The 21115-nt window shown below is 40.9% G+C and overlaps 2 protein-coding genes across 3 annotated transcripts in view; one reads left to right on the plus strand and one right to left on the minus strand.

Moving 5' to 3' along the window:
• IQCH (IQ motif containing H) overlaps positions 1-137 on the minus strand; it is a 64232-nt gene extending 64095 nt beyond the window's left edge. The window contains exon 1 of the mRNA XM_074155717.1: positions 33-137. Within this exon, the coding sequence (XP_074011818.1) occupies positions 33-137 (105 nt within the window). The remainder of the gene's footprint in view (positions 1-32) is intronic.
• Positions 138-271: 134 nt separating this feature from the next.
• Positions 272-20935, plus strand: AAGAB (alpha and gamma adaptin binding protein). 2 transcript variants are annotated; one of them, XM_074155917.1, is made up of 10 exons: positions 272-374; positions 6721-6911; positions 7866-7962; positions 8780-8869; positions 11250-11333; positions 16058-16140; positions 16843-16933; positions 17553-17657; positions 17963-18012; positions 18515-20935. In XM_074155917.1, exons 1-10 carry the CDS (start codon positions 302-304, stop codon positions 18590-18592), a joined length of 942 nt encoding a protein of 313 aa, XP_074012018.1. In that variant the 5' UTR covers positions 272-301; the 3' UTR covers positions 18593-20935. The 2 variants fall into 2 exon arrangements, with proteins under 2 accessions (XP_074012018.1, XP_074012017.1); XM_074155916.1 differs by having other exon boundaries at positions 301-374; positions 16058-16156; positions 16856-16933; positions 18515-18911.
• Positions 20936-21115: the final 180 nt, after the last annotated feature.

Genomic DNA, 21115 nt, shown 5'->3' on the forward strand with positions numbered 1-21115 from the left:
ACGGGACCGCCTCGGGAGTTGCCCGGACCCACCTGCACCGGGTCGGCTCCCGCCTCCCGCCTCGGCTCCACCGAGCCGGCCATGGCGGCTGCCGCCCTCGCCCCTAGCAACGGGACGCGCGGGCCGGACCGCACCATCCGCCTCGCCGCGGGGGGGGAGCGCACGTCAAACGGGGGCCGAGCCCGCTCTCCAGCTCCCTCCTCCCTAGAAGGGCTCGCCCACTCGTCTTTCTCCCCCCCCCCCCCCCCCCCCGCAACCGGGTGGTAGCGGCGGGGCCGGAAGAGGCGCGGCGGCGGGCGCCATGGCGGCGGCAGGGCCCTTCGCGTTGGTGACCAGCTGCGCCGCCGGCTTCCCGGCCGAGGAGCTCGTCAAACGTGAGTCGTCGCCGCGGCGCGCTGCGGTGCCCGGACAGCCTCAGCCACGGGGCCTCGGTCTGTCTGCAGCTGCGAGGCCTCGGCCTGGCAGCTCCGCAGCCCCAGGCCGCGCTCTCAGGGGAGCCCCGAGGGGCGGCTGTTCTCCTCTCACGCACCGTCCCCTGAGTGGGTGGCCACCCGGATCCCTGCCTGCCCCCGGGCCTGTGGTGTTTAGCCACCTGCCCTTGAGGAGGGCGTCAGGGGCCTCCTTATTGCTCTAAGGAAGTAAGCTATTTAGGAGACAGCGTAGAGCCGCACACTCTGTGTTTCGTACCCTCCCACCCTGAGGAGCAGGCGATAGCATCGCCACAATCCACAGGAAAAAAAGGAAGCCCCACATCCCAAAATGCTCAGTTACCCGCTGGCCACTTGCCCTGTCTTAAGTGCAAATAAACCATCATAAGTTAGACCTGGACAAAATAACTTGAGAATTGCCTTGAGACTGAATAAAAATAATGCTTTGTTCAATAAGAAACAACAGATTCATGGGACCATCAGGTTTGCTGTTGGCCATTCTGATCATTCACACGTAGAATGAAAAAATGACCTTGTTTCATTGGGACATGGTGGTGGTCCAGATGGCCCCTAGAACAAGAAGGGGTCACCAAAGCAACCACAGTGGCTCAGGAGTATAGGCAAGGGGAAAACAAAAGCAGACTAAATACTGTCCCTCTGGCTTCATCTTTCTGTTTTTGAAGTGAACAGTCTATCTGGGACCCTACAGATGGTAGAATGTCCAAAATTCCTGGTGGGTCCAAACTCTTGCTTTACTCAGGCTCGCTTTCATGCATTAGACTATTTGTTGTCCCAGTGCAGAAGCACAAAAAAGGGAAAGCAAAAAAAATTCTTCCTTTCTGTAGTTGTCAGAATTGTAGATTACACTTACTCCGTCTCAAATACATAGGATTCATTCTGTGGAAAGTGGTTTCTTGGAACCTAGTTCCCCTTTTATGGCTTGAAAAAGGGAACACGAGTGTAAGACCTGATAGTAGAGAAAACTTCAGTGGAATTTTTAGTAATTCTAAAATCGGGGGGATTCCAGGAAGAAGCTCTTTAGATCTCAGTGGTTTTGCCATTACAACTTGTTAGTACAGCCTGGCTTTTTAGAGAACTGTCACGAACAGTTTGATGTGCATACTAAGATGTATAACTTATCAAACACACCCACTCCCTTTTCTGGATTTGTTTTCAACTGTTTCTGAGTAAGATCTTACTTAGGACCTCATAAAGCAGAGGGCTGCCCCCAGGGACTGGCTCCCTCCATCTCATTAAACCACATTTTGAAACAAGAATAACAGTACAAGGTCTGCAGTCAGAGGCTACTCTGTCAAGGCACCTGGGTTGATATTGAATTATTTAAGGATTGCATATCCAAGAATATTATTACTGGTTGTTGCTTATTTTTGAGGAAGGTATAAGCAAATTGGAAGGAATCATTCAAGGTTCTGGTGGGTTTCCTTTGATTATTTTTCATAGTGAAATTAAACAAGTGAAAAAGGAAGGTGAGCAAAAAGCTTCACAGAAATGCTATTTAATCTGAAAAAAGTCTTAAAACTTAACTTCATATTTTAATTTTTTTTAAAATAGTACTCACATTGAAATGTCTGGGCTTCCAGTACCAAAATTGGAGTCTTACAGATAGTCTTTGTGTTCTCTCTTTGGGTTACTTCTCAAAAGACATTATCGAGAATCGAGATCGTTTACTACAATAAATAACGTAAGAATTTTAAGTTCTTGCTTTGTATAACAAGTGAAATTACATCAGATCCAGAAACATAAGCAAAACAAACATTGTAAAACATTCAAGGACATGCTGATAAGGACAAGGCAGCTGTGGCTGGGCTGAAGGGTTTTGGTGGATTGAAGCATAAGGCTGGTGCAAGTCTCACAACTTGTGTTTTTACGGCATGAAAGCGTCGCACCAGATTAAAGGCATTACTTGATGATGGTTTAGCTCAATGCTGAGAACAGCACCATTATATTAACACCTCCGAGGCAGTACAGTGTTTGAGATACAATATGTATGGTTAAATGTTATTAAATACTGTATAGGTTGGTAGGATCCTTGGGTTTTGAGTCTATAATAGAAACGGGAAACAAAGCCCTTACCAGTATTATCACTGCTTTTGCCCCTGTGTTGCTGGATTTCCCTGGTACATGCTCTTTTTAGGCAAACCTGTTGTATAAGTAGAAGGAAGCTGCTTAGAGTGTTCACTGTTACGAGGTATATGAGAACCAGTTTCTCCTGCTGCCTCCCAGAACTTCCCAGGCTCATTACAAGGTTTTTCCAGTGTTTTCATCCTGTTAGATAGGAAATGGCTCAAGGATGAAAATAATATTGTGGTACGTTTGCTAGATATATTTTTATTCTTTCAAGTTTCCAGGGGATGCCCTGAATGCTTTCTTTCGTTAGGTACTCTGGCAAAACAAAGCTATTTAAAATGCACAGCATAGGATTGGCTCTTCTTAGATATATTAATCACAAATTAAAACAGCAAATAAGATGGTTTTAGTTTTTAAAAATGCTGGCCAACAGATAAAATACTGTCTGACATGATTTTTTTTTCCTTTTTTTTTTTTTTCGGTATTTACCACTCCTCTCCTCCCCCACAGCATATTTCTGAGTTTTCTTTACTCCTTGTCTAATTTGCAGGAGTATTTTTTATGGTGTATTCCACCAGGTGGCTCTCAAGGCCCAGAATGTGAGAACTGTTTGGTGTACCTACCAACTAAGAGGACTTGGGATCATTTAGGGCATTGTAGAAAACTGAATTCTGTTCATATTACGTGTATTCAGTCTGAAAAACACCGGGAAGAGTGATCAATACCTTAGTCCCTTTGGGGAAAAAACCAAAAAAAACCAAAACAACAAACTGGTTCAGAAATGGTCTGTTTGGTCCCTAACTTCAAATAATACACTGTAGATGAAGAAGCTTCTATTGCTGCCAAGTGCTTTTATACAGAAGCATGGGATGCTGAAATACTGTGTGTCTTCATTAGTATTCAGCAGTTATTGGTAAGATTGTAAAAGTTATTTCAGTAAAATAAGTGTCCAGCATTAGTAGTTGCAGTATTTCTTAGAGGACCTTGAACTCATGTCATGTTTTTGAATGACACTAAGCAATGTTCTTTTGTGGCATGAACTTTTCCATGCATGTTTTTAGGACTCTTTAAGGGTGATGCATTTGGAATCTGTTTGCATTCCTGTCATCCAAACAAGCCACTTCTGCTCCATGAAAAGGCCAGCTAATTAAGTCAGCCCAGTAGCCTTCCTACTGTTGTGGTCAAAGAGTGAGTCAGTTGGTTTTCCAGGCTCTTTGGATGGCAAACCACTGACACTTTCAATGGCTGGGGAGTTTAAAATTCAAAATGAGTAACTCACTAGAGATAAGTTTGACAAGCCACCTCCTTTTGCCGTATTAATTTTCTAGACATTTATTCCAATAAAACATAATGGGGTTTATTCTGATGAATATTCTCTAAATTCAATATTAAACTATTCTGGCTGAATTTACTTTTTTCATTAAAATACAGGCTGTCTTGGAAAGACATTTCTGGAAACCAGAGGTAGCAAATGTAATCCTTAAAACCTATTCCATCATGGAATATATCCTTGACAACTCAGTTTGAGTTGCAGTGTATATTTCTTTTGTAGTCTCTCCTTGGTTACTCTGAAGGCCAAAACCTAATTGGTCTAAGTGACTTTTGTGGAAGAGAACTGTTCACAAGACACCCAAACTGCATTGAGTTTCCTGCCATGAGTAATCAGCCTGTTTTGCAGTAATTTGTGACAACCCTACGTGTGCTGAGCCACGGCAAGCCTGAAGCCTTTCGGAAAGTTCCTTTGAGTTTAGTTTGCAACATGCATTTTTACTGGGAGAGAAATTTCACAGGGGATCGGCAAAATCTCTTTGGGTGAATGCTGAGTAATCAGAAGCACAATGGGATGAAAGAAAACTGCTTAAAATACAGGAACGGTAGCATGTAAATGGAACACGTCCTCGTTCTTCTAGCAGTACTTTGAGGTCTAAATTTGTCCATGAATGCTTTTGTAAGGAAAAAAAAAAAAATCACTTACAAAGCAAATGTGAAAGTTCTTTCATATCAGCTTTTGAAAATCTTTTATAAGAAATTCTTTCCTTTTGTATTCTTGCTCAGGTGCTGACTTCACTGAGTGACTTTTGAACTGGATTCCTTTCCCCTCCCTCTTTTCCTACCTTTGGCTTTGAGTCTTATTGCTGATTTTCTGTGTTTCAATAATTTCTATGGGCTCCTTCATTCTTAGCTTCTTATGGTGTTGACTTGCAATTCCACTATCTTAGAACTGATTTTAGTTACTTATTTTTAACTGTCAAAACACTAGCGAAAGGATAATTATACCATATTTTATGTAGCATTCAAAGCACCTGGTTTCCAGAGCAGAAAATTAAGATTATACCTGCATTTGAAAAGCCAGGCAACAGATAAGTCCAGAAAGAAAAGGCGTCCCAGTGTTTTGGAAATGCACAGTGACATTGTCTGCCTTACTTTGTTCCAGGTTACTATAATTTTGTCACATTATATGTAAGCAGAGTGAACACTCACCCCATTGGCCCTAATACCCATTTAAAAGAAAATTCTAGTCTGGCAGCAATTTGCACATATTAAGAGTCCTGTTTACCAGAGATACCAAACTAAATTATACCACCTATAACACAACATCTAATCATTCTTAAAGTTCCTGTTTTATAGAAGAAAAAAATAACTTTTTGTCTGCCAAAATGCCTTTATTATAATACAATATGTACATGAAAGCTATAGATTTTGTGAAATGTCTTGCTATTACTTGATAATCTCTTTTACTAATTACTTGGGGTTTGTTTTTTTGAAGAGTAGACTTGATGTCTTTGTGTAGCCTAAATTGAAAAGCTTGGGTTTAAAACCGACAGTTTATTTTGGTGTTTCCCTGGAAGATGGGTGCATAGGTGTTTGTTTCGTGTCAGTCGAGCGTAACACCAGCTAACGCCGACAAGAGAGAGAGACCTGCTGTAGAGTGGCTGCAGTATTATATGAAGTGTTTTTCTCCTTAAAAAATGCAGACAGGAGATTTCCCCCCAGGTTTCTCTTTCTGAGGTCGAATTTCTCTCTCAGATTCCCTGTGTCCTCCTCCTCCTTGCTGCAAATAATCCTTCTGGTTTAGAGCTCTCCTGTGTGCTGCTGTGCTCCATGCTCATTCACTAGTTAGATTTCACAGACTTTGCAGTTAGTTGCAAAAGCCATCGGACCTTTCTATGGCAATCTTGGCAATGACTTTTTCCCGCCTTTTCATTGATAAGATACACATAGTTTCAAATTCAAATTCCAACTATTTGGGGGTCTTCCAGCATCTCCAGGCGTTGTGTCTCAATACCTTTAAAATATTACCCTTAAGATCTTTTTAAACCCATATACTTTATTTCTTCTTTTTTATTAACTCTTCTTATGCTCAAATAAATTCTAGATGACTCAGTCAATTTAATATATAATTGACCTGTGTTATTAAGTGTCCAAGATAAAGTGTCCCTTTCCAGCAAAGTATAAATTGGATGCTCTGCTTCTAACTATAATTCAGCTCCACCAGGTGGCTGTCACGCTATGAGAGCTTGCACTGGGAAGGTTGTTACCGGCACATGAAGGGACAGTGTTTAACATTATATTATCAAATCACTGCCTTGGATTTTAATTGTCGAACTCCTACATGGAATTTAATGGGATTTACAACTGAATTGTAGTCACTTGGTTCATTTTTTCATTAGTTACCTTCAGGTTTCGGTCACAGTCAAACCATTCTTCACATCTGAACGAACACGCAAGGTTTGTTTCTGCTGTGACAAAGCCTAGGCATTCTCTCCATACAGCCTGTTTGCAGGTAGTGAGTTGGAGGCAAACACTTTAAAAGCTATTTCCAGGAAGAAAAGGCTTGCTTCCTAAAGAGCTGCTGTTCTGTATTTTATTTTGAAAGCTAGAAACTAAACTCTTTTGAAACTAAAGACTTGGGAAAAAACTCTTTTGAAAGCTTAATAATAAACTCCAGGACAGAGTAAGAATTTCACTGAATTTTTAAAGTTGGAACGGATCATAAAGATTATCTAGTCCAACTCCCCTGCCGAAGCAGGATTGCCCAGAGCGTGTAAGAAATAAAGTTGAGTTTTTAAAGATCTTAAATATATACTGTTTTGTTATAGTAAATAAAGGTGGCCCTGTATCAGCATTGTACCAAGCTTCTCTAGACAAATTATTTTCTTGATGCTGGTTTTATCATCAGTTTCATTCATTTTCTTTTATCCAGGTATCACAGGAAGAGATGACCTTACTGTGGGTGCGACTACAAGTGGAAGAGTGAATTTCTACCCCTGGACAATAGATAATAAATACTATTCTGCGGATATTCACCTTTGTGTAGTACCAAACACATTCCTTGTTACTGGAGATATTGCTGAATCTGTGCAAGCGTTTGTAGTGTACTTCGACAGCACAATAGTAAGACTCTTCTGCTTCACTGTATTGCTTTATCTGTATGACATAGTTGCCTTATCACAGTGATAACCACAAATTACATTCTCTTCATCTAGTGCCATCCGTTCCTTTTGGGCTGTTCTATTAATTGTCAGTAGATCAATGTTAAATTACGCCTGCTATCAGTGGAAGCAGTTTCTTTCCCTTTTACTGTTATACTCCAGTTGGAAGAGAGGCTTTCAGGATGCAAATGTGCCACTAAGTTAGGCAAATCCTCTTCTAGTCCACCACCTCCAACTTTACTCCTGGCTGGTGCTAGTTCGGAAGGGCTGCTTTAGGACAGCCAAGAATGACAGAGCTAAACGTGAGATTCAGTGCTATCATTTTACCCAAAATTGTTTCTGCTAAGCTGGCAGCCGTGAAAACAGTGTTTTAGCAAAAGCCAGAAAGATTCCGAGATAAAAAAAATTCTAAATAAGGAACTGTTTTTCACCACAGATGGGAAAGGGCACACATACCACACATTCAGTAAAGATATAGAATTAACTATAATATATAACTCGGAGTAAACTAGAGCAATGGGAGTATTTCACCAGTCCCCATAACATCCACTTGAGCGTGGAAGATGGAATAGCTGCACCTTAAACCCAAGATATGCTTAAAATGAAATACTCATGATTAGTCTTAAGTAAAAATCTGAATCTACACTGGGATTGCATAATTAATATTAAACATGGAAGGGAGGTCGAAAGCAATAGGATTAACTCATCTCTAAGGTAAGCCAGGAGTCAGAAGGAAGTTGTGTATAAATCAGCTTCTCCGATTAGAACACAAGTGTCTTAAACATACTTGATATGCAGCCTAGTGTATTTTCTTACTTCATTTTATTCTAATAAATTCTAATAATAAATCTAATGATTTAAAACCAAAAGTATTTGAGATGTATTCCAAAGAACTTTTGTTTTTTTCTCCATTTAGGAATCTGGACTCGATAGTGTCTCTGAATGGCTTCCCCTGACAGAAGAGTGGTTACCAGAAGTCATGATCCTGGTTTGTAACAGAGTGTCTGAAAATGGTATGAAACCCAAAGAAGTTCCAAACTGACTTAGAGTTATTAACCTTGCATAATAATTTATTTTCTAGTTAAATCAACACAATTGTTTCTCAAAATATCTGTGAGACTGGGCTTGAGATTTGATTAAGAAGAACCAGCTTACACCTGTGACCAGGAACAGTAATCTTTAGCTAATTGTGGTTAAAACTGAATCAGAATTTTACAAACTTGCTGAAAATGAGCTCTTTGTGTCCCATGCTTAGTGTGCCAGCAGGCACTGCCAGGTAACTAAAAAGGTATTCATATTAGTGAATGATCCTCTCCAGTGAAGAATGAGGATGACTGTTGGTTGCTTACCTACAGCGGAAAGTACATTCATCTTTTTTGACCATTTGGACACTAAATACACCCGTTTGCTTTGGTTCTAGATTAGTACATGCAGTACAACAGCAAGCTCTGAGGTGCAGATACATCCCTGTAACTTAATTCAGATTCAAACCTGGAGTTAATAGAAGTCTTCATTCACTGTGGCACTTCAGTTACATTTCCCTTTGCGTACCCACTGCAAAGCCATTTGATTTTATGGTATTTGAAAAAAAAAAAAAAAGCAACCAAACAAACCCAAAACAATTCGAAGGAGGAATTTGTTTAACTGGAGTTTTTGGAATCAAATTCAAAGTGAATGGAGGACCCGTGCCAGCTGCTATATACTTCTCCCCCAGAATACATCCAGAATAAGCAAACAACTTTGAGGGAATAAAATGTAGGTAAAGATTCAACTGCTGATATTAATCTCAAATGTGTATGTTTGGTACATGTTTTTGTTTCCCAACTGTAGGTGTCAACAGACAGAAAGCTCAAGAATGGTGCATCAAGCACGGCTTTGAACTGGTAGAACTTAGCCCCGAGGAACTGCCTGATGAAGATGGTAGGACTCCTGCTTCTATTTTTAGAATGAAAGAACACACCAAAATATCTTCTAAACAATTGCAAGGGGCATAACTTTATTTATGTGCTACATTATTACTGCATGGAATGCTCCCAGTTGGTGAGGCTTAGCCTCAGCTATAAAAGGTCAGGAGGAGGAGGTGGTTATTTCCTCCAAGAAATTCCATTTGTCTCCTCCCAAATACAGCTGCTGTTTATGTAGCACCTACGTAAAATTAATATCTGCTCCTTTTTCTGGCACTAATCCAGGGCTGCATTGATAGAATAGAAGCATTTACATTCCACTTTGGAAATAAATCTAAAAAAACAAGAACCAGAGAGATGCACAAGGGCAGGAAAATTCTTTGTCTTTTTAAAAGAGACTTTAAAAGCTATTGTACATACCAAGAGAAGATAGACATTATTCAAAAGGTGACAAGATAGGCTGAAGAGGGGAGATTGTTGAAAACATTTTAGAATAGCATGCAGCGGTACACAGGAAATAAACCAGTTTCAAAATCACTGGCTGACCACATGTTTATAACTTGAAAAAACCCATCGAGCAAAGTCAGAAGTGTGAGGTGTGATGTTCCACTCTTGAAAAGTGACTGTGCACTTCCGGACAGCCTTATCAGCATCAGCCTTATCTCCTCATTTCAGTGATATAAAAAAAAAAAAAAAAAAGGGGTTTAGATCTTACCTCTATAGAGCCAAAATGAGATAACCAACTCCGTTTCCAGGCTGGAGTGGAATTAGTCACTAACATTTGCTCTATTTCAGGTTCACCAAGTGCATAGCTGTCACCAAAAAGTAATTTAGTCTAAAGGTCTTCTGAGCTAGAACTCAAGTTCCTCCCCCCTTTTAAAGGCCTAGATTAACATTGTATCTTGAGGAGCTAAGATTCCCCTTCTTCCCCCCACCATGTCTTCAAAGATGCTTTTCTTTTTGGCACTTTGTTAGTCAGGGAGGGAGGGATACATCTATTTCTGATTTATAGAAGCCAGAACTATTGGAAGTTGGTACCCCTTAGACTGAAGTTGTCTTATGAAGTGCTTTAAAAGGAAATACTAGTAACACTAAGTCAAGGCTATTTTTTTTCTATTGAATAATTGGTGTAAAGAACAAGCTATTTACTATTTAAATAATATAAACAATGGGAGTAATAACACAATATGTTAATCTTCGGAGTATTAAGATACATGTTCTTTCCTGGATTTTTAATACGGTAGTTGATTCACTGTGACTCATGCACAGGAAGAAACATATTCCAGTAAGTAATATATTTACCCCGTAAACATGCTGTATGAATTACAAAAGATAAAATGGACACAGTAAACATACTGGGCCAATGTCTGTTTAAAAATGATGACATTTCTGGCAGTTTATCACAAGTGAACCGGAGCTCTTGCTGCGCTGTCAGTTGTTTGTGCAGCAAGGACAGGAACTCTAAACTGAGACTCTTGATAATGACTGATACAAAACCAAACACAGCATTATAGAGGGCAAAATATTTGATCTAAGGGGTCACAGACAGTTTGAAATTCATTTTTAAAGGCACTTTCAATTAACTGTGCCTGTCCCCGAGTCGTCCTGAAAATGGCTGGGTTTTAAGCAATCACATTTTTGTATCCAAAAGCGTTGTTTTTGGTTTTTTTTTTTTCCCTATTGCTTTGTGAGACCTGCACAAACATGGGAAGCTGACTAAACTGAGGAAATGGGAAAACTGACTTTATACAAAGTTGTGTCAGATCTATTCTATTCAGTAAATAAGTTGAAGTCCAAATAATGCTTTCCCTAGGCTTTCAAGTTACTGTAATTCACGGGATTACTGAACATTTGGAGTTAGATGTTGTGGAGATAGCTTCACAATGATCATTTCCATTTTTAACAAGCATCACACCTTTTAAAATGGTTGTTTGAAGTTCTTTACTTTCCAAAGGAAGGAGAAGCAATTCTAGCATCTATTTTTATGCCATGCAGAATTCTAAAAGATCTTGGGGTAAAGGTTGCCTTGCTTTTAATAGCAGCTTAGAAATTGTTTATTACTATTAAATTTACTTGTATGTTATTCACCAATATAGGCCTCATGCTAAATATTTAACAAAACCTCACTCAGAGTTCGGATCTCTACAAAAGGCTGAGAGCTCACAGTTCATGATACCTGGAAGCATAGACAGAGAAGTGAGGCATTAATTGAGATTTGTTTGGCCTCTTATGAAGCAAAGGCAAGTAATCTGTGTTTTCTAAGAAAAAAAAAAAGTCACTTTTATCTATTGCTATAAGATAAAACAGACAATCAGACACACAGCTCCTCACTTTCAGGCAAGTAGTGATTTTGGGGCTAGTTATTAGGAGTGCAATGTCTTTGTCTTTTGGTTTAGATGATTTTCCCGAGTCCACTGGAGTGAAACGAATTGTACAAGCCTTGAATGCCAACGTGTGGTCCAATGTAGTCATGAAAAGCGGTACGTAACACGGGTTCCTCTTTGATATGAACTCTGGAGAACGCAGGCCTTGAGGGCTTAGTATTTTTATCAAAAGTTTAAACTGAGCAGCTACAGTGCTACTGCCACTGCGTCGGTACAGAGCACTACAGCACTTTTAAACCTTTTACATGGAATAGTAGAGTTTCAGGTATTGCTTTCATTGTCCCCTGCTGCATAGAGAAGTTTACAGGCAATGGGTGAGATTTATTCCCATTTCACCATCTCTTCCCTCTACTTTGACTTGCTCTCTACCAATAACTTGAGTTTAAATATTCCACTAATTCTTCAAATTTCAGTGAAAAATGAAAGCTTGTTCCATCAAACTCTAGCTAGTAATTATCAGCTTGGTCAAAAAACTGATAAATGGTCTAGTGTAGAAGCAGTAAGTGTTAAATTCCAAATTTTTTACAGTTTTTTGAAAAGAATGTTTGAAATAGGGATGAGAACAGCAAGTGCAGAGATGAGACTTGGCAAAGAAGTGATTTCAAATGTCTGTTGAAGGACATACTGAGTGCATCGCAAGAAGGGCTGTCTCCCCTACAGAAACCCCACCTGACTACTCAGAACCCACAGAATATTTTTAAAAACAGTGCAAAAACCAGGCAATAATTTTGTGCAGACAGTTGATTATCAGCTAGAGTTGGAATTTTGGAAAAACCACTTTAGGATCAGACTCATTAGAAAAGTAAATGCTGTTGCTAGCCCAGAGTTACTGCAAGAGGAGATACTTCCATTGACTTGAAAATCTGTAATTACCTTCCTAATAACACAAGCCGTTGCAGGAAATATAGGAAGATTAAACTCTTGTGGAGCGCTTGGCCTTACATTTCTTATTTCACAAAGCCTCATCCCACCAGCCAGCAACCTTCCCGTGTCTGCCTGCTCCCTGATGCACGATTTTCCATTCTTACGGCTTCTTCCTTCCTACTTTTTTCAACTGTGTAATGATTTCAAGTTAGGTTGAAATCGAGAGGTTTCAGCTAATTCCTGTAACTGGAAGATGGTTACGGGGACTCTGCAGAACTAGGATGAGAGCCGCTAAACCCATCAGCTTTTTCAGTTTTTTTTTTTTAAACGTAGCCTTTTGAGTATTTCTCATACCACATCAGAATGGGGTTCTAACTTAATGTAACCATTCTAGAGCAATCGGTAGCCATTCGAGATGGTGTGAAGTTATCTCACTACTGCTAAAACGGTTTTCTTAACAGCATACTTCCTGCGTTTGACAGATGCCACATTACAGAAGAACAGAACTTAGTCACTGTTCAGTTCTTGGGGGGAAATTCCTGTGCATCATTAGCATGTTCTGTAAAGGTCAGACTCCTTGAAAATCCAGATTTTCGATCTCCACAGTACAGAAACCACACAGCATTGCTGCACATTACTACAAACCCCTCAGGAAGTGAACTATATTTGGAAGCTGTTGCAGCCTGACTATGCCTTCAAAGGGAGATTGTTGAGCTCATTTTACTTAAAATAAAACTTTTTACAACTTGGAATGTATCTTTTGTTTTCAACTTCCCCCTGATCCTGGAAACTGGCCACCGTGCAAATCAAACTTTAACTTCTCTACTGAATTTAGAATTTTTTACCTACACCTGCTGGCCCTTTAGAAGCCACACAGTCATACTTCAGTTGAAGATTTTTCATGGAGTATATTTGTGTGGTAGTAAACGCGTAGAGCATTGTTAAGTGTAGCCATCTAAAAAGCCAGTGTTACAGCATTGCCTTACTTCAGCTGTTTGTATGAGAATTTAAGTTTACAGACAGAGCAGAAAGTACTTTTTTCAAGTACAAGCATTGAACCCATATTATTTTAAGGTGTTCTACCTTAAACCCAAACACAGTTTTCCTTAAGTTGTGAAGTGGTTGTGTCACACGTCTATTAAGAAAATTCTTGACCTTTTAATTTTTTCCTCTAACCATTAAATACATGCATTCTCACACCAACTCATAAAAACAGGCATTAAATACAATAGAGTTGAATTAGAAACCTTTTCACGTGACATAATACCACAGGCTTTGTGAGCAAATAAGGCAGTATTGTCTCTACAAAAAGAAACCCAAGCAGTCTTACCTGGGAATCTCCAGAAGCAATTCCCTGTTGTAGTTGGTACAAAGTTTTTGGTTCTCCAGGCCTCAGAGCTCACTTCAATCTGAGAAGCAGGCGTTTCCCTTCCCCTTGTGCAGAAGGGCACAAGTAGTTCATCACCTAAAACATCATCTTATCTGTCCCTTCGAGAGCAGCAGTAGCTGACTGAGGGGGCAAAAAGAGAAATGATTTACCGCCCTTTGAAAGAGGCTGCTTACCTCCTTTCTTGCTTAAATACATGCTTTAGTGATCCCAGCTGAAGCTGGTTACTTAGGGTGGGGGCTCCTAATTAGCCTGGCTCTCGTTGCAAAAAATTAACCTCATTTAGGGGGACTATTTAAACTTAGTTATTTAAACAAGTAATGAATTTTGACTTTTTAATTCCAATTTTCTATGGAAGTCAGGATCACCACATGTTAGCTAGCCAGAGGATAGAGGAGTGGTAGATAAAGATAGCGGAAAACCTTTTGCTATGAAACAAGCATATATGAATCTTGAAGCCAGGCTCGGAGCCCAAAGCCCTAGAGCTTCGCAGCCATTGCTGCGTGATACCTGTGAAACTACACGGACTCCATCATCGTGGAGCCACCAACTATGACAATAAGCAGAGTGAGATAATTTTTGGCTTTGATGGTGTGAGAACACTGTGTAAGGCATCACCCACTTCCTGAATTGCACCCAGAAGTTGAAATAACTTTTACATCCAATAAAAAGGGTTTATAGGAAGGCTTTTTGAAGGGCGTGCCTGCAACCAAGTGTTATGTCTGCTGCCTCCCTAACCACGCCGCCAGAAACAAATAGCTGCTTTTTCAGAGGTCCCCGCTGTGGATCCCAGTTTCTCTCTAACTGGGACAACATTTTTAACTATGCTGGCTGAGGTTATGTGCATGTGGCTGTGGTGGGGATGGAGCCACTGTCATTTCTCTGGATGAACAGGATGAACTCTAATGGTAGATGGGAGAGAGGTACATGATTAGGTCACTCCATCCACCCCTCTGCCAACGTGGGAATGTTCTCTCTCCAGTACATTCTGGACTGCGATGTCCAATCCAGCTTCAGATGACTCAGAAATTGGCTAAATGTCGATCTTTACAGTTTCCCAAAAGACAGCTCTTTGCTCAGCTCGCTGAAAGTCGGGGAAGCTGCTTCGGTTGGGGTTGTAATTCCCAATCTTTTATCCCTCAATTGCCCGTTAATTCAGCTGTTGGACTTTGCGGGCTTTCACAGGTCTCGCAACTGAACATTTTTAAGGCAATTCACTCGGCTAAACTGATTCACTTCTTCCCAAACTGTTGGCAAGTGATTTGTTAAAGCAGTAAAACTGTATAAAACGTTGAACAAATATAACTGGATGTTGAACGGTATAAAAAGTTGAAACAAATACCTGCTGGGGACTGGGGGGGACAGACGAGGGCTGGGGCGGGACACACATTAGCCTGAGTACACAGTGATGATTATTAAACAGGAAATGAGGTCTTGGTAATTCCCTAATGGAGACGTGTTTACATGTTTTCTCGAGAGCTGATGGGTTTAGCTACAAGTTCAACTCTTCAGAATGAAATTTTGTATAAGTGGCAAGGAAATTTGGACAGTGCATAAAAATTACGTCAGCTCAACATTTGAGTTGAGCTTAGTCATTAGTGTGATAATTTAAAACACATTTTTTTAAAAAGTAATATCAATCTTTCTTCTGGCACGGATCATTGTTTCCTGGCTATCTGTAGTACAAAACTTAACGTTATTTCTTTTGTACTTGACTAAAATACTAAGACTTTCAGAAAAATCTCCTGAGTCCCTTTTGTAACTGCAAATATTTACTACTGAATGCGAGGCCAGCTGGAAACATGGCTTAGAAAACAAACCACCTTGTAATATCACCTATTATGCAGATATTTTTATTTTAAAAATAAAGTTTGAAAAATACAGTTAGTTTACTTTAAAAATACTGTACTGCATCTGTTATCTTAGACGATTGTTTAGTTTTAGGTTTGAATTCACTTTTTTTTTAAGGTTGGATTTTTAAAATGCCATTGAACTACACCGTAGGTTGTAAGCACCTTGCAGTGGGAAGAAACATGGGATTTGCTGGCTGGGTCCTTCCGTGAATCCTGAACTCGATGTTTAAAATTTGCCTTTGCCATGACTCAGTGTATTTAGACAATGTGTGTTGAAGCGAAGGCACTTGCTGCATTTCCTGTATCTAACCACAAACTCGGTGCTGCTTCCCGTGGCCGGTGAAACCTGGTCCACTGAGTGTCAGCAACAGTAAATGCTGCTTCTGTATTTTGAAAACTGCCTGGTTTGGAGTCAGAAGGCATTTGCCAGAGCAAATCCTAACCAAGCACTGACTTCAAATAATAAGAAAAAAGAGCTCACATCTCCTGTGGCTTACACAGCTATTCCCTGTTTGTAATATTTAGCAGTAAATGTTATTAGTATAGTTTAAAAAACCCTTAGAGATTATGAACAATTTCTGCCTAAAATATATTTTCAAGAACACTGACACAGTTTTACTGTGTGTCTTCCCTGAAATATTCTCTGTCCCATCTGGTCAGTTACAACTATTTGTGATACTATTGCATCTTCTGTCTAACGCCGGTTTTGTTTCCAGACAGGACCCAGGGCTTTGGCCTGCTCAGTACACTAGCGGGCGCGAACTGTAGCGTCGGGTCAGAAGAGAACCAAGATAGAGAAGTAAACAGTAATTCCTATTTCTTGTTCTTTGCTCCAACTGTTTTTTGTGTTGTTCTTTCCTGTTGTGACACTTGGGCTGGTGGTGGTGGCTTTTTTTGTTTCCCCTCCTTTCTCGAGGGATGCTTCACAGCCTGTTGGAATCTATTTTAAAGGAAATATTTCCAAAGCCTGAAAAACTATCTGTGTTTTTCGTACGAGTCCTCCTGAGACAGTTGTTCCTAGGAGCTGTCGCCTCGTGGCAGTGAGCTTGCTGTTTGCCAGGACGTTGCCTCAGAACTCAGGGGTTTACCTGGAAATGTCCGATTGTGCGCTCGGTGTTGGGTGTTGAGCGCACCGATTTCCACGCTGTGTAAATGTTTTACCCCCAACAACCCACTGGAGCCAAGGAAAGATTATTAAAAGCTCCATTTGAGGTGTTGTTTTTCGGTAATATCCAAGAGCAATGTTTTGTGCAAAGCAAAAACTATCACTTGATAGTGTTATTTAAAAAACAACAACAAACCTATCGTCGAAGACGTTCATGTAATACCTATGTAGAGGATTGCAAAAGTGACTTTTCATTATCCACGTGGTACGGGTTTTGCATAAGTAACAGCTGAAGATAAAGAGTAAGTTTTTGAAGTCAAAACAGGAAGCACCTGATTTGCTGCTGGTGCTTTTTAGGTTATTGGATACTCTTAATACCTGTTTGTTTCCTGACAGTCCCATCCATCACCAGAGGGAGAAGAATCCCGTTCAGGCAGCAGAGAAGATGGGGCCGGCACAAACAACCTGCGGATTGACAACATCGTAGGTGAGCTCCTTCCCTGCGCGGCGGATGTGTTGGAGTGGGTACCCCTGGCTGGGAAATCTCCCGATGCCCGTATTTTGTATGTATCTGGAAACATCATTATAAGAATAAAGCTTGAAGCATTATGGTTGCAGAGAAAACTCACTACAGTTTACCCGCAGGAGGTGAATGAAGCACACTCTGCTTGGCTCAGTCCTGAGAGGGTCAGGTGTTTTAAGCTACAGGTCCTTAAATAATTGCTCCATTCCAGGAGATGGGACTTTCTTACAAATAGGATGTAGAGATCTCTTAAGGGCTGGGTAGCAGCTTCATGACTCTTCATTTATTCCATGGCTGTTCCTAGACAGATCATTTTATAATAAGCAAGAAATTTTAAATATTGGATGAACTCAAACCCACGCTTGCAATGTAATGTATGAAAATTAATTACCGCTGTAACGATGCCGTGAGTTGTATGTAGGAACAGTCAGTAAATTAAATGTTTCTTTCCTTCCTATGGAGGGTGGAATTTGCAAATGGGATTTACAGGTGTTAAAATACTATTTTTAATCAGAAAGGCTTTTGCACCTGCTGACACAACAGAGTAATTTACCTTAAACCAACCTGTTCGTGTTTATTTCAGATCCCGTGTTAGACGTGGACATCCAGGAGTTAGCCAGCCTAACCACCAGGGATGGGGACCTGGAGAACTTTGAAAGGCTTTTCTCAAAGCTGAAAGAAATGAAAGGTAACGTACCCAGAGAGCGGTACCGAGCTCTGTCGCCTCTTCTAATCGCTCCAAGGCACGAAAGCCAGTGTGTGAATCGGGAAGATTGTACAAATTCCTACTCTCCTGTCTGAGGTTGTTTATAAGTAGCTGATCTTTTCATTAATTTGCCCTTTATCTTGATAGTGCTCTTGAAAGAGGCAGATGTTGCTCAGCTGGCTGCTGTCACGCTGATTTTGTCCTCCGTGACCTTATGCTACAGGTTTCTATAAACAAACCTATAACAAGAACTTTTTTTTTGACCCAAGTCATGTTCTTTTCCACAGATAAAGCTGCAACGTTGCCTCACGAGCAAAGAAAACTACACGCGGAAAAGGTGAGGTTTTGCAATTGGCATTGAAATGATTAAAAATGGGATTTTCCTGAGCCACGGTTACCTCTCCTGTGGAGTTCCTACGTTAAAAGCAGTAAGAACAAACCATGTGGTCCTAGGGAAGACTGTCTGGTATCTCCCAGGAACTGAATAACAAATCTGGAATTTTGAAACACTAGAAAAAGCTTTTCCCTTTCAAAATTTGTGAAGTTAAGGCCCTGCAGTCAGGGAGGGTGTGAGCCAGATTCCACTGAAGTCAATGGAAGAGCCTTGGTCTCAAGGAAAATTGAATCTTGCCTTAATTAGCTCAAGTTCCCATGAGCCCTAAATTGTTGCCTCTGTGTTGAAATCATCGTAACTCCAGAGAGGATTCATGTTGTACCTAGGAACATGGTTGCTAGATTCACCTGCTCAGTTCCTGTTTTGTGGATGGTAAATGTAAAATTTTCAGTCATTTGAGGGGAATTTTTCTCCTTTTCCTCTCTTTTTTTTTGCCCGTTGTCAGGTGGCCAAAGCCTTCTGGATGGCAATCGGAGGAGACAGAGATGAAATTGAAGGTCTCTCCTCGGATGAAGAAAACTAAGTTCTTTAGTAGCTGTAAGCGCCGGAGCGATGCTAAAAGCGTGATCTCTTCCTGCAATGGGTGTTTATTGGGAAAAGCCCCGTTTAGCTTCAGTTGCTGCCTTTGGTAAAGGGATTCCCCGCATCGTTGTAGTAACACATTCCACACCACCCGAAGGTTACAGTGGTTTTTGTCTTGAGCGTTCATTTCTTCTCTCTGGGAGAATTTTTGGAAGGCGATGCATGCAGTTAGAGGAAATAATAATTCATTTACCTTTTCTCAAATTCACATTTTTAATTGTTTCCACTTTTGAGTTTAAATAAACAAATTTACTACCAGTTATCTTCCTGGTGGTTGTTAAGTGACGGCTTAATTCTAAACTCAACATTTTAGATGTAGGCCTGTTTGATGTTTTTATGTAGCTTTACAGCCAACTTACGAGTTAAACCAAACCAGATTTATACAAGCCGTGAAGAGAAAAGTTGCTGAATTGTACCCTCTCGCGGGATGCTCTGCCAAGGCTGCGAGGTTAATCCTGCCGAGTGCCGAAGCCACGACCAGTGGCCCACGGGCTTTGAATTCTCTTTGCATCCGCAAGGATGTGGTCCTTCCCTGCGAAGTCAGGTCTTCTGCCACGCTCCCTGCGTTTCCATTAGAAACTAAATTTGGGATTAAAGGTCAGAGAGGTTTTTGCTGCAGTTCCGGGGGGAAAGTTCCCTGCCCAAACCTTCCGCGATGGCCTCCAAGGCCTAGCAGAATGCACAGCCCCTCCTGTCGTCCTGAATACCCAAAAGCCATGATTTCAAAAACCCCACCCTGTCACCTGGAGCAGTTACGACAGATTTATGTACCATACAAGCCTGGAATTGCTGCTTCAAGGTATCAAGGGTTAGAAAAAATTCCTTTGGCCTTAGATTTAGCGTATGATCATCTCCTGCACAGGCACACGGTGGAAGGCTCACTGGAGAGTGTAAACACGCACGGCACTAGGAAAACGAGGAGGAAAGCACAGGCTGGGGAGGGAGGAAGAGGAGGAAAAGTAAATGTCTCCTTTTTTGCTACAGTCAGCTGTCAGATCCAGGCAGCAGATCAACGGAACGAGGTGGCCAGTAGATGCCCTGCTGGAGGATCAGGCCTCTGGTGCCCGTCTGCCGTACCCTGAGACGGCAAATATTTTCCCCAAGAGCATTCCCTTATCAATCTGAAAATACGTGGCGTTAAGCAATCCTATGTAGAAGTTTTGAAATTAGCTTTTCCAATGTCTGGTTTTTCGCGTCAATAAATTTGGCGAGTCTTGAGACAGCAGCTTTCCATAAATTAGTGGACGGCTTTAAATTTTGAAAGCACTTTCACAGCGGTTCTTGACAATCACTGCTTTTTCTTTTAAGATTAAACAAAGCTAAAATAAGAGCTTCTTGGAACGCTGTAAATAATTTCCTGGGTGAAAACCGCAGCGTTTTCAACTCTTAAGAAGCAGAACTGAAGCTTTGTTAGGAGTTTGAAAACGTTTCTCATACAAAGACCGAGCAGAAGCTCCACCAGAGTAAATTAGCTATTTTTTAAGAAGAAATGTTCCTTTTACAGGGATATTTTCAAGGAAACACACCTGTCAGGGCCACCTCTTCCCAACTGAACGATACAAACCAACTGCCGTGACTTTGCCGTCTCCTCCCGTTCCCTCCTCGTCGTCCCCCAGCACAGAGGGCTGTAATCAGGAACTGAAGGTGCTTCCTTCCAAGTAGGGAACAGTTTTCCGTGTTTGCTTCTCGGGAGCTGAAGACTTTTTTTTTTTTTTTCTTCCCCTTTCTAAGTATTTGTTGTGCAATAGCGATAAATGGCAAAAGTGCAGAGTAAATGAATTGAACGCAGCGAAGAAAATAACAAACGCAATTCTTTGTATGTGAGATACACCTATCACAGTTTATTTAAACTTAATAAAATGATACCAATTAAAATCGGGCTCTTTGCTGCCTTTTTACAAGGTGGCAGCAGCCAAACTTTCATAAATGATGCCTTATCCCAGGAATCAGAATTACCGGTTGGGGAACACTCACTTCTCCTCACTCCCAACATTCTTCAAACGTGTTTTTGTCGTGAATGCGTCTCGTTCGGAGATGCCGTCTCTGCTTTATAAAAGCTCCGTTCGTCAAGGCAGGAACCGTGACTGGGAAATACGAGGAAATAGTTTTAATGATCTTTAAAGAGTGTTGCATTGTATTTTTTAAATCAAAGTTTACTTTGGTGACGGCTCGGTTTTTGTTTTGTGGGTTGTTTTGGTTTTTTTTCTGGAGGTGCTTTGGTTTTGGCTCCAGAATTTCTTTACAAAATAGACGTTACAGAAGTGAATAAAAGGGGCATTAGTGGAAAAGCAAACCTGAAAGTTGGTCTGTCTTTTGCTCAGTTCCTCTTTGAAAGCCACAGCGCCGTTTAGCCACAACAAAAGAATTCCCATCTTGGTTTTAAATCCTGGTAACGGTTTTGAAGTTGTTCGCTTTCCCCTGGCACTGGGACTCCAGCGCTGAACTGGAACCGCTCTGGAACCGC

Source organism: Numenius arquata, chromosome 11 (assembly GCF_964106895.1).
Source record: "Numenius arquata chromosome 11, bNumArq3.hap1.1, whole genome shotgun sequence".
NCBI classification, from domain to species: Eukaryota; Metazoa; Chordata; class Aves; order Charadriiformes; family Scolopacidae; genus Numenius; species Numenius arquata.